The 14,011-nt window shown below is 29.2% G+C and overlaps 1 protein-coding gene across 1 annotated transcript; it reads right to left on the bottom strand.

The window, feature by feature from the left end:
• Positions 1–1,499: 1,499 nt before the first annotated feature.
• Positions 1,500–3,578, bottom strand: LOC114742242 (uncharacterized protein At4g22758-like). The gene is made up of 3 exons (XM_028930522.1): positions 3,143–3,578; positions 2,101–2,308; positions 1,500–2,006 (listed from the first exon to the last, which is right to left on the bottom strand). The coding sequence occupies exons 1-3, from the start codon at positions 3,527–3,529 to the stop codon at positions 1,765–1,767; spliced, it is 837 nt and encodes a 278-aa protein (XP_028786355.1). The 5' UTR covers positions 3,530–3,578; the 3' UTR covers positions 1,500–1,764.
• Positions 3,579–14,011: the final 10,433 nt, after the last annotated feature.

Raw genomic sequence — 14,011 nt, 5'->3', positions numbered from 1 at the left:
GTCCCCTCCCCTCCCCTCCCCTCCCCTCCCCTCCCCTCATTTTAGATCCCCTTTAAATTAGGGGTTTTTGGAAGGGAGCTAAATTTTTAGATCATTATACCTTTATAGTTTTTTAATATTCTACTTCTACCCGTAAAATATATTATTATAATATTTATTTTAAATAAAAAATATATTATCCTAAGTAAAAAATAAAATGTATAAATTATTATAACTAAAAAATATATTATAAAAAATTAATTAAAAATAAAAAATTATTTAAATAAAAAATTATAATATTATAAAATTAATTTTTTTCTTATAAATATATTATTTATTAAATATATTTTAAAGCTGAAAAAAGGATAGCCCAAAGAGAATAAAATTTCATTTTTCTTAGAGCACATAAAATTTGTTAATTTGATTATTTTAAATATATTATTATATTAATTAGAATAAAAAATTACTGTACCAATTTTTTAATGCACATATTAACATGATAAGACTGAATTTTTATTAAATTATATAATTTAAATTAAGATGTAAATTAATTTATATAATATATCAATAAAAAATATAAACTAATATGTAAGGGTAAAATGGTAAATTGATTATTACTATCCTTCTCCTCCCCTTCTTGAACCAAACAAGGGATCCTTAACTATCTTCTCCTCTCTTCCTTTTTAATCAAACCAAATAAGGTGAGGATAAAACCTCCTCTCCCTTTTCCTATCCTACCCCCTCTACCCTCCCCTCAAACCAAACAGGCCCTAGAGAACCTTTGGTTGTCTTTTTTTTTTTTGGGAGGGGGGAGGTTGGTTGTTCCTTGTTGAGGTTGCCAAATTGTTGTTCTTAAATAAAATTAATTCAATCTTTTGATCCTTAAATGTCATCCGCCCCTGATTTAAATTTCGTATCTATTGTTATTAAATCACATTCCGAGCTATTTTTGCTCCGATACCCCTTTCTATCTCTAATTTTATGGAAACAAAATTCTTTTAATATTTTTTTAAAAAAAGTATTTCTATTTTCATTTTAAACGATGATAATAAAATGGCGAAAAACATTCCAACGAACTATAATCCTGAAATTACCAAATAGGTGAAGAAACGATATTGAATCATTTTAATCAAGTGATTTGGGCATTACAGATTCACAGCTGAATATAAAATTACACGTAAATGTGTTCGGAATTTTTCCTTTTTTCTTTTTTTGGAGTAGAATGCATTTGAAATCTTGAATAGTCATAATTCGTTAAAAATTATATATGAAAGTAAACTTATAATTTTTTTTTTAATTTACTGTCTATACATTTTTTTGGCCTGATTTAGTGTCTATACGAAAGACTGTAAAATTCCAACAGCATCTGTATCTTATTTTAGTGAAATATGAAACTCGGATAGTAAAACTGTAGAACACTAAAACTAGATGCTCACTTGCCACAATACATATAAATCTAAAAGATGATAAATCAAAAAAAAAAAAATCTAAAAGATGAGTACCTGGAATGAGCTCTGAGCTTTCTTGAAATTTCCATTTGCCATAAATCTAAAAGCATCATTGTTTAAGGCAATTGGGGACCTCCCACTGAGAAAAAAGTGAAAAACAATTCCTCCTTATATCCTACCATTTATTTACAGTTTGCTTAACCAAAACGACAAGCAATGAATCAGATAAGTAGCGGGCATCACGGAGGATAAAAATTAAAGCAACAGGAAAAAAAAAAATGGTTGCTCTGGAGTCCTAATTAAGTTGAAGCAATCATCGAAACTGAATCGAATTACTTCATTTGGCGCAAAGCACCATCTGGCAGATCCGGCAAGTTCTTCTAATTATTTTGCCAATCTTGAAGCAAGGAAATAACAATGGATGTGGTTGTGGTGGTGGTTTGGAAGGAGCAGAGCCTTCTTTGGTTAAATCAGCAACAGTCTCTGAACGAAATAAACTGAAAGGAGATTCATTTTTACTCCTCCGCAGATAGAAGTTTCTACTACCTATGTCCCCAATGAGTTGTGATCTGTCCAAACCTAACCAACAACGCAAGTTTCAGGTAATCAACAAAAAAACCCAGACCCATCTAGGGATTTGTGACACTATAAAATGTTTGAGCATTTATCTTACCTTGGAGGCTGAAATGGGAGTCATACAATTGGAATGAAGCTGCAGAGTTGGGATCGATCTTTGGGGCTCTTCCTTCTTCACTGTACTTGTTAATTACAAGCTTTATTGTGTCGTCCACACTTGAGCCCAGTTTAACCATAGTTCTGATTGGTCCTGGACTTCCCTCAACGGTCACACTAACTACCACCTTAGCTTCTTTTCTGGACCCCTGCATTTGCAATACCATCAAACTCTGTTTCAGGAGGCATGATCACGGACAACTAATTAATTGAGAAGACATAGCACATACACCCTAATGGCCTAGTTTCAAGGGTTTTTTCATCCCAAATATGGCAACCAATCTATCCCACTTGGTTTAATTACGTCTTGATGAAGGAAAATTTCTTCTTCTAAGGTCATTCCATATTCGGAACGGACCATAAAATATCACACACCACTCGATTATGGAGCCAACGGAGTATGGCATTTTCGTGTTAATTAAGGAAGGTGTTAGATACTATTTCTAGATCGAGGGGAAAAGTGTTCGTTACTCTCTACTCGGCTCTGGGTTTCCCAGTAACGTTCTGTTCCCCCATTTCTAGATTAGAACGAGAAGAGTAGAGAGATCAATTGATCCAATTGATTTCTCCTATAAACATAATCATCCTCTCTTTCAAGACGGTTATTATGAAATAAATCAAAATCATCGAGCTTATCACTGGGGTAGGAGATTAGGTTTAAAGGTAAAATTCATCCTCGAAATCAAGAAATTGGATTGACAAATAACAACTGGCCCATCTAGAATCCGATTTGATTTTGGTCGGCCGGTCAATTTACTTTACTATTGTTACGCGTGAAACTAATTGAATGTTAGTTAGTGACAATCAGGAGAAGTGTCCAAAATATTTTGGACATATCTATCTCGAATTTTTATTTTTATTTTTTAATATTTACGTTATTTTCTTACCAAAATTATTCAAACCATTAAGTCACTAGAAAATAAATAGAAGCAAGAAAATTAGAAAATAACAGCAACAGCAATTGCAAAATGTGGAGTCCATACCTCGTGATTCTGAGGGGAGGAAGCTAAGAGGGAAGGAGAAGACGCAAAGGCAACAGAAAAAGTATGAGGACGGAAAAGCGTGCCTTCGTGCTTGACATCGCAATCGAGATCGTGATCTTCATCGGCGGAGGAGTAATCGGAGAGAAGTGAAGGCGCCGATGAGCACCGCTTCAAAATCTTGAGAGGCTTTGATCTGTTGGAGGAGGGCGGAGGAGTGCGTCGATGAGAGGAAGGCGATGGATGATGCGGAGGCTTACTTCTCCGGCTGGAGGTTGCAGGAGCACGGCGGCGAAGAGTTGGTTGAGGCATGAAGGAAAAGAAGAAGAAAGTTATAGTGTTGGTGAGAAGAGAGGTGAGAATGGAAGGTGTGGAAGTTGAGGGAGGCATATATAGGGATGGTGCGCGCGTGGGGACGCCAAAGCGAGGGAAAGAGTGAAAATAGAATTTGTGAAATGGGGCATTTCCATATCAAAGGACTTTACGTTCATACACTACTCACGCATATACTACCTCCGCTCCTAATTATAAGACTCAATTGACTTATTTGAGAAGATTAAAGAAGTAAGTTAAGTTAGTTATTTGTAATAAATAAGTATTGTCATTCCTAAAATATCCTTGCTAATTAAGTGTATTGGCTAGAACTATCATTATTAGAAGGACTATCTTGGAAAAAAAAATACATAAATATGAGAGACAAAATGGATTGGGGTCTTATAATTAGGACTAAACAAAAAGTTAAACGGGATCTTATATTAAGAACCGGAGGCAGTAGCTGGTAAATAAAATATACGCGCACGCGCATACACATAGAGATTACAGATTGTCGAATTTAGCCAAATCCTACCTATTTATTGTTGCTGATCCAAAAAAAAATCCTACCTATTTATTGTGATATATGACCAAGCCTTTGTGAAAATGAAAGGGCAAGGAAAACAGAAGATTTGATCCTCTTCTCCATCTTTGTTTTCTCGCCTCATCTCATTATTGGATTAAAAAAAAAAAGTTGAGAGTTAATATATTTTAATTTAATATAGACAGTTCACAGCTGTAGATTATCCAGAAATAAAAATTAATAATAATTTTATAAAATATGAAATCTCAATTAGATGAAAAGGGTGTTTACATTCAAAAAAAGACATTGAAGAACACAGAATACATTAAAGTGGCTTAAAGTAAATTAGCAATGGGCTATTATCTTGTACTCTTCGAATTATAATGTAATTATGCAATACTATAACAATATTTTAAATTTAATACTATCTTTATATGAAAATATATTCATAACATGAGTTTTTTTTTGGGTGAAATATCTATAGTTCATATTTATTCTTCTAAGAGTTTTTTTAAGATCGTTTAACATTAATTTACCAAATCAATGTGTTTAGATTTTTATTAAAAAAAAGTTTAATATAATTTTTGGTCCCTTAAATTTGAATATATTTTGATTTTAGTCCCTCAAATTTCAAACTCATGGTTTTAGTCCTTAAAATTTAGTTTGTCTTAAAATATTAGTCCTTGAAAGTATAAATGTGTTAAAATATGTTGAAATGTCATAAACAGTGTTAAAATAATAATATATACTCACCAAATAACCTTTTGCTAAATCTTATATAAATAACAGGAAGGGAGAAAAAACAAAGAACATGTCTTTAAAATGTAGCTGTTTAGCTCTCTTTTTTTCCCCTTAACGTTTGTTTGAGGAGCTATTCAATATGATATGTTTTAAAAACCCATCCCTCTTAGTATAATCTGTTATCAACATAAGATTCAACTTAGCATTATTTGATAAGTACACATTATCACTTTAATGTCATTTATAACATTTCGGTAAATTTTAACATCGTTATACTTTTAGAGATTAACATTTCAAAATAACTTAAATTTTAAGAATTAAAACCACAATTTTAAAATTTGATGGATTAAAACCAAATAAACTTGAATTTCAAAGACCAAAAATTATGTTAACCTTTAAAAAACCACAAATTTATAACACTTCTTTTATATTTGACTATTAACCATTCAAATAATAAAATGAAATAAAATAAAAACAATAACGAGTAATTATGCTTCAAACCCTTCATAAAAAAATTGAAATAATGTCGCGTTTTCACTTGGCAAGGACTGGTGGAGACTTTGATTTTTTTTATTTATTTTACTAAATAAGTGAATTTGTCAATTTGGAGTTCAAAAACTTGAAAATTCAAATGAAAGGAAAATGGAAACAACTCAATACGTTTCAAGTTTGTGAGTCCTGCATGGGGCCTACCATTTATCTCTCTCTCTCCCACCTCGTAATAAACCCTCTCGCGGTCCCAGCCAAACCAACCAAAACTATTACTATCATCAGGCTCTTGTTAATTTTATTTTTTAATATAAAAGTTACTTAATTAACTTAAATAAATTTAAAAAATTGTTAAGATAGTTATTTATAATAAATATGAGTTGAATTATTTCAAGTATTCTTTTAATTATGATTATACATTTGGATAAAAACCTCTTAATATGTGTGATCAATAGAGATATTTTATAGAATGAATTATGAATGTGTAAGACAAAATAAATTAAAATCTTATATTTATGACCAAATAAAATTCTTAACTAACTGTTAAATTAAAAATCATAAGTAGTATTGTTTATTTCCACTTTATTTTCCTATTTCTTTGTTGCTCAAATCTCAATATCCACTTCCTTTTCATTTTCTGTTTTCATGCTTTCTAGAGCATGATTTTGTTCTATACCCACCAAATTAATTATTGTTATTTTTAGATATATAATATGTAGTTTTATTATTATTTGAATTAAGTTTTAAATTTGGGAAAATCGGAGAAAAGTACCTAATTGAATCTATAATTGGTACATAGGATCACAAAACTTTTTATTCGATACGCATATATCTTTACATTATTAATTTACCAAAATGTCCTTGAAAAAATTAAGAGAAAAAAAAAAGGCCTCCAACCCCTGGTTTTCTCATTCCTGAAACTCCTTACCACCCGCACCAAAACTAACAACTCACCCCTACCTCAATCAAAACAAGCATCAAAAATGAAAACCATGGAACAATAAAATCTGGATCATAGGAAATTGAAACCGCTGAGCAACAAAAATAAAAAAGTCTAGAGATAATGAATCTTAAACACAGATCTGCAAATGGTTTGATGATGGCAGTCATGAAAGACTATTGTAGAAATTGCAAGCTTCACAAATATTGATAACCATAATAGAGGAGAGACACTCGAACCAAGAGATCTGCAAATTAATTGTTTGAATGGGGTGACATATCATCTATATATACAAATAAGAATCCCTCTAATTGCAATAGATCTTCCATTGTGTTTGTCTAAGATTAGATGCAATGGAACTTTAATAGAGTATAACATATCATCCGTATATGTAAATGAAAATTTCTCTAAATGCAATTGATCTTCTATTGTGTTCACCTAAAACTAAATGCAACCAAACTTCAATATAGTATAAAACATCATCCGTATGTGCAAATAAAAATTCCTTTAAGTGCAATTGATCTTCCATTGAGTGTAACACATTATCCGCATGTGTAAAAAAAAACCATTCTAATTGCAATTAGTCTTCTATTGTGTTCATCTAAGACTAGGTATAACCAAACTTCAATAGAGTGCAACACATTATCCGTATATGCAAATGAAAATCCCTTCAAGTGCAATTGATCTTCTATAGTGGTTCCTGAGGCTAGGTGGAACCAAATTTCAATAAAGGGCAACACATCAGTTGTATGTGCAAATGAAAATTTCTATAAGTACAATTGATCTTCCATTGTGTTCTCTAACAGTAGATGTAACCAAACTTCAATAGAGTGCAATATATCATCCATATGTACAAATGAAAATCCCTCTAAGTGCAAATAATCTTTTATTGTGTTCATTTCAGATTAGATGCAACCAAACTTCAATAGAGTGCAATATATCATCTATATGTGTAAATAAAAATCTCTTAAATTCAATTGATTTTCCATTACGTTCACCTAAAAGTGTCTTGGTCTTTTACCTTACAATATTTATTTATACTAAAAGACCTCATCCTCTCACAAATTTCTAGGGACCAATTCTCACATAAATTTCTAAATGGGTATTTTTTTTTCCCCAAATGTTCTTTTAAATTTTATGTTTTATATTTATTAATTTGAAAAGTACAAAATATAGTAAGCGAAAGGGCTTGAGACGCGTAGGGCCAATTTTGGGCTCTCGAGGACTATAAGGGCAAGATTCAAAGATTTAAAAAATGGCTCTAACTTTTGAGCTGACTCACATATTTCATACTACGGCTTTTTTACCAATATACGATAAATAGTAAAATTATATACTAAAATACTGTACTTTAAAAACTATTTACTAATATGTTGTACTTAAAATCGTTTTGGCAAGAACGATTTTAAAATTACACACAAGTCGTTCTTGGCGTGAACAATTTCGGAAATCGTTCACGCCAAGAACGATTTTACTTTTTCCTGTTCACTCTACCATATGCGAATCTCTGCCAATTTTACATGCAAAAATAAAAATCCTTGACAATGCTCCATGAGGCTACAACATCTATATTGGATTAAAATTTAAAAATCCCAATTTTTTAATTTTTTAAATAGAGCTTGATGAAATTTTATGTCATTTCCTCTTCTTTTTATTTTTCTCATACCAAACAATACGTAATAAAAAATATATGCTTTAATTGTAAATTTTTAATTGTAGCAATTAAGTTGTAGGATTAAATTATTATTATTATTATTTTGGTCACAGGCATAAAAGGTCTATACCCAATACTTGATTTCTCGTCAAACTGAATAAATGTCACACAACTGGCTTTTTTTTACCAAAATACTACAAAGAGTAAAATTATATACTAATATGCTGCACTTTTAAAAGTATTTACTAATATCCTATACTTAAAATCGTTCTTCAGGTGAATAATTTTTAAAGTTATTTATCTGCTGAACGACTTCTTCATTTAATAAATGTTTACGCCAAGAACAATTTCTAAAATCGTTCACGCCAAGAACGACTTGTGTGAAATTTCAAAGTCATTTTTACCAAGAACGATTTTAAGTGCAGATAAATGCCACACAAGCTTTTATGCACATCAATGATAGATTATGAAGAAATCGTTCAGCAGATAAATGACTTTAAAAATTATTTACCTGAAAAATGATTTTAAGTGTAGCATATTAGTAAATACTTTTAAAAGTGCAGCATATTAGTATATAATTTTACTTTTTGTAGTATTTTAGTAAAAAAGCCAATCGTGTGGCATTTGTTTGGTTTGACGAGAAATCAAGTATTGGGCATGGACCTTTTCTGCCTGTGACCAAAATAATAATAATAATAATTTAGTCTTGCAACTTAATTACTACAATTAAAAATTTACAGTCAAAGCATAATTTTTTTTTGTTACATATTGTTTGGTATGAGAAAAATAAAAAGAAGAGGAAATGACAAACAATTTCATCAAGCTCTATTTAAAAAATTAAAAAAATTGGGATTTTCAAATTTTAATGCAATATAAACGTTGTAGTCTCATGAGAGCATTGTCAAGGATTCTTATTTTTGTATATAAAATTGGTAGAGATTCGTATGTGAGAGAGTGAATAGGAAAAAGTGAGGTCGTTCTTGATGTGAACGATTTCTGAAACCGTTCACGCCGAAAATGACTTGTGTGTAATTTTAAAATCATTCTTGCCAAGAATGATTTTAAGTGTAGCATATTGGTAAATAATTTCAAAAATACAATATTTTGATATATAATTTTACTGTTTATCGTATATTGGTAAAAAAGCCTCATACTACTTAATGCTCTGTTTGGTATGCTAGAAGAGTTTTTAATGGAAGTAAAAATGAAAGTGAAAGTGAAAATAGAAGCGGAGGTCAAAGAAGTAAGACTAAAAAGTGTGTTTGGCAGTAAGTAGGTTAATAAATTTAATTGAAAAGTATATTAATAATATGAAAATACTAAAATAGTAAAATATCTTCAGTCGAGAAAAAAATGTTGTTCCTCCCAGGAAAAAAATTCATTTTCGTGAAGAAAAAAATCACACCATCAATCGCACATGGAAGGGTATTTAGGAATCAGACTCTTCCAACTGCAAAATCTAATCAAACCCTAAAGCAATTAATCCACTCAAAGCTTCCATTATTATGAAGAAATTTGCTTTGCTTCTTGTCATACTCCACATATGAGATCGCACGTCCAGCATATTTCTCAACTGGTTCAATATCAGAACAATATTTCTTATGGGTTCTCATATCAAATAGATCAGCAAAATTGATGATGCAAGGAAAAAATCAAAATGCTCATAAATTTTTTTGATCTGAAATACCCATAAATTAAAAAAAAAAAAAAAACTTGTACAAGAAAACTCAACCCACATTAGCCCAGCATTCTGATTGCCACAATCCAGAAACTTTCGCCGGCATCAATGGCGGCCATTAACATCAGATGTAAACAAGAAACATTGCAAAAAATTAGCAGAAGAAGATGGATGTAGTGTCAATAGCAAATCTGAAGAAATCTCCCCCACCCCCTCGATAGCAAAAGCCACACTCTCTGGAGAAACCCAAATGTCGATCTCTCCCCCTTGTCATTGATGGAAGAAATAAACGAAGCGGAGGAAAGATAATGAGCCGCCAAAACGAAAATCAAAGGCCGAAACCCCCGCAACCGTACACTTCATCATTTTCGCACTGTTAGCGTTGCGTCGTCTTCATCGTCCTCGCGAGGTCATCGTTGCCGAAGGTGGAGGAGGAAGCGAGAAGGGAGAAGACGAGGTCGAAGGGGAAACCGGAGGAGGAGGTTCGGTCGGCTCCGACGACGAAGGGATGAGGAATGGTTATAATCAGGATGGGCAAATTTGTCAATCGATAAAATAATTGAGGATATAATGGTCACAAAATTTCAGTTCCGGGAACCATCTCAGTTCCACCGGGTAACCCATGAAGCCTACTTCATGCGTTCCGAACACAAAATAATGGGTTTCAGTTTCGGTTCAGGTTTCACTTCCCTTTGATTCCCTGTTATCAAATGAGGCACAAGTTGTTAAATTTAGAGAATATTCTAATTTTAGATGGACAAGTCAAATGAAATTGTTTCAATAAAACAATTACAATCAAGAAAAATTGCAATACAACTGTAATTTTCATCATCAATAAAAAGAATTTTATAAGTATAATAATAATTTATTCCAAAATTTTGGTGTCAGGATTGAAGGTTGAACTCCGTGTATAAACTGATATAAGTTCCCGCTTTTTTGTGCCTAATTTATCCACGATTATTGTAAATCATAGAAGTTTGTATTAGTTTGGTCGGACAATTAATTTTGTGTATTTAATAATTTTTGTCATTTGTATATAATTTAACAAGGATGATAATGATATAGATAAATATATTTTAAGATATTTTATTTTTCATACATGTTATTTACATTGTATCAATTTAAAAGTTAAATCAACTATAATTTAACTATGCTCTGACCGTTAAACCCTAAACCAGTATCTTGCCCAATCGGATACCTGTTCAGTTTTGAAAACATGATGGTCCTTGAGTAACGTAGGAGCTGATTAGGAAATCAGTTTTGATTATAAATATAAGATTTTAATTTATTTTATTTTTTTACATTTATCATCTTGTTTTAAACTAATTTGTCTAATTGATAAATTGATGTATAATATAATTTAACATTATATAGAAGTATTTTAGGAAAATTATGTCACATTTATTAAAATTAAATAATTTGTTTAGTTTTCTTAATTTATTCAAATTAATCAAGTAATTTTTAATATTTAAGAGCAAAGGAGTAATTCTTTTGGTATCCATTTATGATCATTACTCCTCTAATTCTATTTATAGGGTAGGGAGATAAATTTTTCATATGAATATACTTCCTCTAGTTCATAATATAAGAACTCTTGTACAAGAAAAAAAATTTTGGTCAAGTTCTAAAAGATAATTTTGATTCAAAATATACGATGTTGACATTTTTTTTTCTTTTTTGACCCTTGTTATAAGGAGTAGAGAGAGTTTTAAATGCAGGAAAGAGATGAAAAAAATTTTCAATCACACTTTTTAATAAGAATAAAATAGGTAACTTTTATTAACTTAATTGTTCCTATCATACTTCGATCCGAATTAGTCTAGCTCATTCTTGTGCTTAAAAGATGGTTTGGCTCAGGATACCAAGTGCTTACATAAAAAAAAAAAAAAAGGTATAAAACATATTTAATGACTTAACTAATATTTTTTTATTTATGAGAAAATTTAACTAATATCTTATATTATGAACCAGAAAAAATATAATCTTATTCTTTATTTATTATTATGTTAACTAATGTCTTGGTTTTTTTGACTCGTATAAAACACGTTAAAAATAACTTATAAACACAATATAGTAATGCACTTGTGTAATTATTATAAAACGCGAAGTATATGCTCATGAGCTGTGTTTCCACTTTTTTTTCCCTTAAGTATAAGTATCTTTTTGTTAGAAATAATTTTATTCGAATCATTATAGTAAATGTGAGTAGTTCCATGTGAGTAGTTCCATGGGAAAAGTCAACACTCCTTTTATAACTTTTAATAAATAAATCTGTCATTTAAAAACTCAAAAATTTTTATTATTTGAACGTTGTAGATATTATGATAATAATGAGCAAAATAGTGAAGTACCATTCCAATCCTTATTATTAGTCACTTTTAAATTGTAATATATTTTTATATATAAATGAATCCATTAAATTGATATTTTTTTAAAAATTACACTTATTAAATTTCTATCTCTCTCTTTTTATTTACAAATCATTCTCACATTTTTCTTTTTTTCCCTCTCTTTCCAGCAAAAATTAAATAAGGTAAATTAGAAAATGACCATTAAATATTTTATATGTGACTTGTATTTATGACAAAAAAATTTCCTTATAAGTGACTTATGTAATAAGAATCAGAGTAGTAAGAAGTAGATACACCTTTAATCTTATTTTTATAAGGCACTTTAAATATATTACTAGAAGTCTAGAACCAATAAAAATTTTAAACATGATATATCCCTTATTAAACATCTCCAACATCAACTTAAATGTCAAAAGTACACTTACTAGTTTGGTTCTAAATGGAAATTACTTGTATGGAAAAATTTTGATTCTAAATATAAGTCACTTGTAGTATTTAATGCTTTTTTTTAAAATTTTATTTTTATTTAATTTTCACTTAAAGGAGAAAAAAGAGTGAGAGATGAAAATGATTTGTAAATATAGAAAGAGAAAAAAAAAACCTTAAATAAGGGTAAATTTAGAAAATTGTGTCAATTTAATACCATTTTTTATATGCGAAAATATGTTACAAGTGATTTATATTGAGGACTAGATGGTACATTTTATCATTAAACTCAACTCCTAGCCAAGTTTGCGTTCTTGTGAAGAAATTTTATGAAGAGAAAATTTTTTAAAAAGATATTTAAATAACTCAAATTCTTATTTGAGTTACTGAATTTTTCAAAACTCTAATCAGATTATATGGCTCAGAAATATATTTTAAAATTTTATGAAATGACTCTAATGCTCTTTTCATTTAAAACCTAAAAAGATGAAGATTTTTTATCATAACCACATTGTATAAGAACCTTGAATAAAGAAAACTTGCTGTTTACCATTACAAAATCAGAAAATCGATTAAGGAAACAATGATGATTTAGTTTTTACATTAAATCTTCTTCTCTTTATCCTGATAGTTTCATTTTGATAGAAAATTGTTAATTTAGAATTAAAATGTGTAAATTACAAAATTGAACATGTCAATTGTCAAGGTTCTATTGTAATAAAGTTTTATTCAAAGACTTATTAAATGTGTGTTATAAAAACAAAAAGTTGTTAATTTAGAATTGAAATATGTTTAATTGTGAAATGAAATATGTTAAATTTTTAATATTGTATTATAATCAAATTTTATTCAAAAATTTATTGCAAGTGTGATATGGAGACAAGAGGTTAAGAATTTATAATTAAAAGATATTAACTGTAAAATGAAACAAGTTAATTTTTAAGATTATGTTGAATCAAATTTTATTTAAAGACTTGTTACAAGTGTTTTACACATAAAGCTATTAATTTAGAATTGAAACTTGTTAACGATGTAATTAAATTTATTAATTTTTAATGTTGTATTATAATGAAATTTTATTCAAGGACTTGTGCAGGTGTTTTATGAAAACATAAAGTTATTAGTTTAGAATTAAAACCTGTTAAATGAAAAATAAAACATATTAATTTAGATTTTTTTTGCTTTCTAATAAAAGTAGTACTAGAGTCATTTCATAAGATTTTAAAATTTTTCTTGGGATCACGTGATCTAATTAGGAGTTTAACGAATTTAATAATCCAAATAAAAATTTAGGTTATTTAAGTATCTATTTTAAAAATTATCCTATTTATAAATTGCCGCCCTGTCTACGGTTGTCCCACAAAAGTTGCAGTATTTGAGGATTAAACTTACATATTGATTACGAAAATGGTAATCTTTTACTAATAATTAAGTAGAGTGAAAGGAACTCAATAATCAATTTAGAATGTTGAGTTCAAATATTATTGATAAAAATAATTACGTTGACAAAGTTACATTCTATTTAAAATCCAATAATACTTGAATTACTATTAATTAATTAATGCCATTACCATATACTGGCTAAAAATAAAAAAACTAAAGTATATTTTTAGTCTTTTAATTTTACATAAAGTTTCATTTTGGTCCCTTAACTTTAAAAAATAAACTTTTAGTCTTTTAACCCTAGAATCGTTAACAAAAAATAATGATATTAAAATCTTGAATGTTGATAAAACATTACCAAATGTTATAATATTA

This window comes from Neltuma alba, unplaced genomic scaffold (assembly GCF_004799145.2).
Source record: "Neltuma alba isolate B1F8T4 unplaced genomic scaffold, ASM479914v2 tig00000623_pilon, whole genome shotgun sequence".
Taxonomy (NCBI): Eukaryota; Viridiplantae; Streptophyta; class Magnoliopsida; order Fabales; family Fabaceae; genus Neltuma; species Neltuma alba.
The sequence above is the reverse complement of the archived record's forward strand: the minus strand, read 5'-3'. Positions and strand labels throughout refer to the sequence as shown.

What these genes read in the sequence shown, in the direction of transcription:
- LOC114742242 (XM_028930522.1), bottom strand. Translation starts at nt 3,529, where the DNA reads ATGCCTCCCTCAACTTCCACACCTTCCATTCTCACCTCTCTTCTCACC. An exon ending in CCTCCCCTCAGAATCACGAG is followed by an intron (nt 2,309 to 3,142) that starts GTATGGACTCCA and finishes TTGCAAATGCAG; the next exon opens with GGGTCCAGAAAAGAAGCTAA. An exon ending in CTCCCATTTCAGCCTCCAAG is followed by an intron (nt 2,007 to 2,100) that starts GTAAGATAAATG and finishes GTTGTTGGTTAG; the next exon opens with GTTTGGACAGATCACAACTC.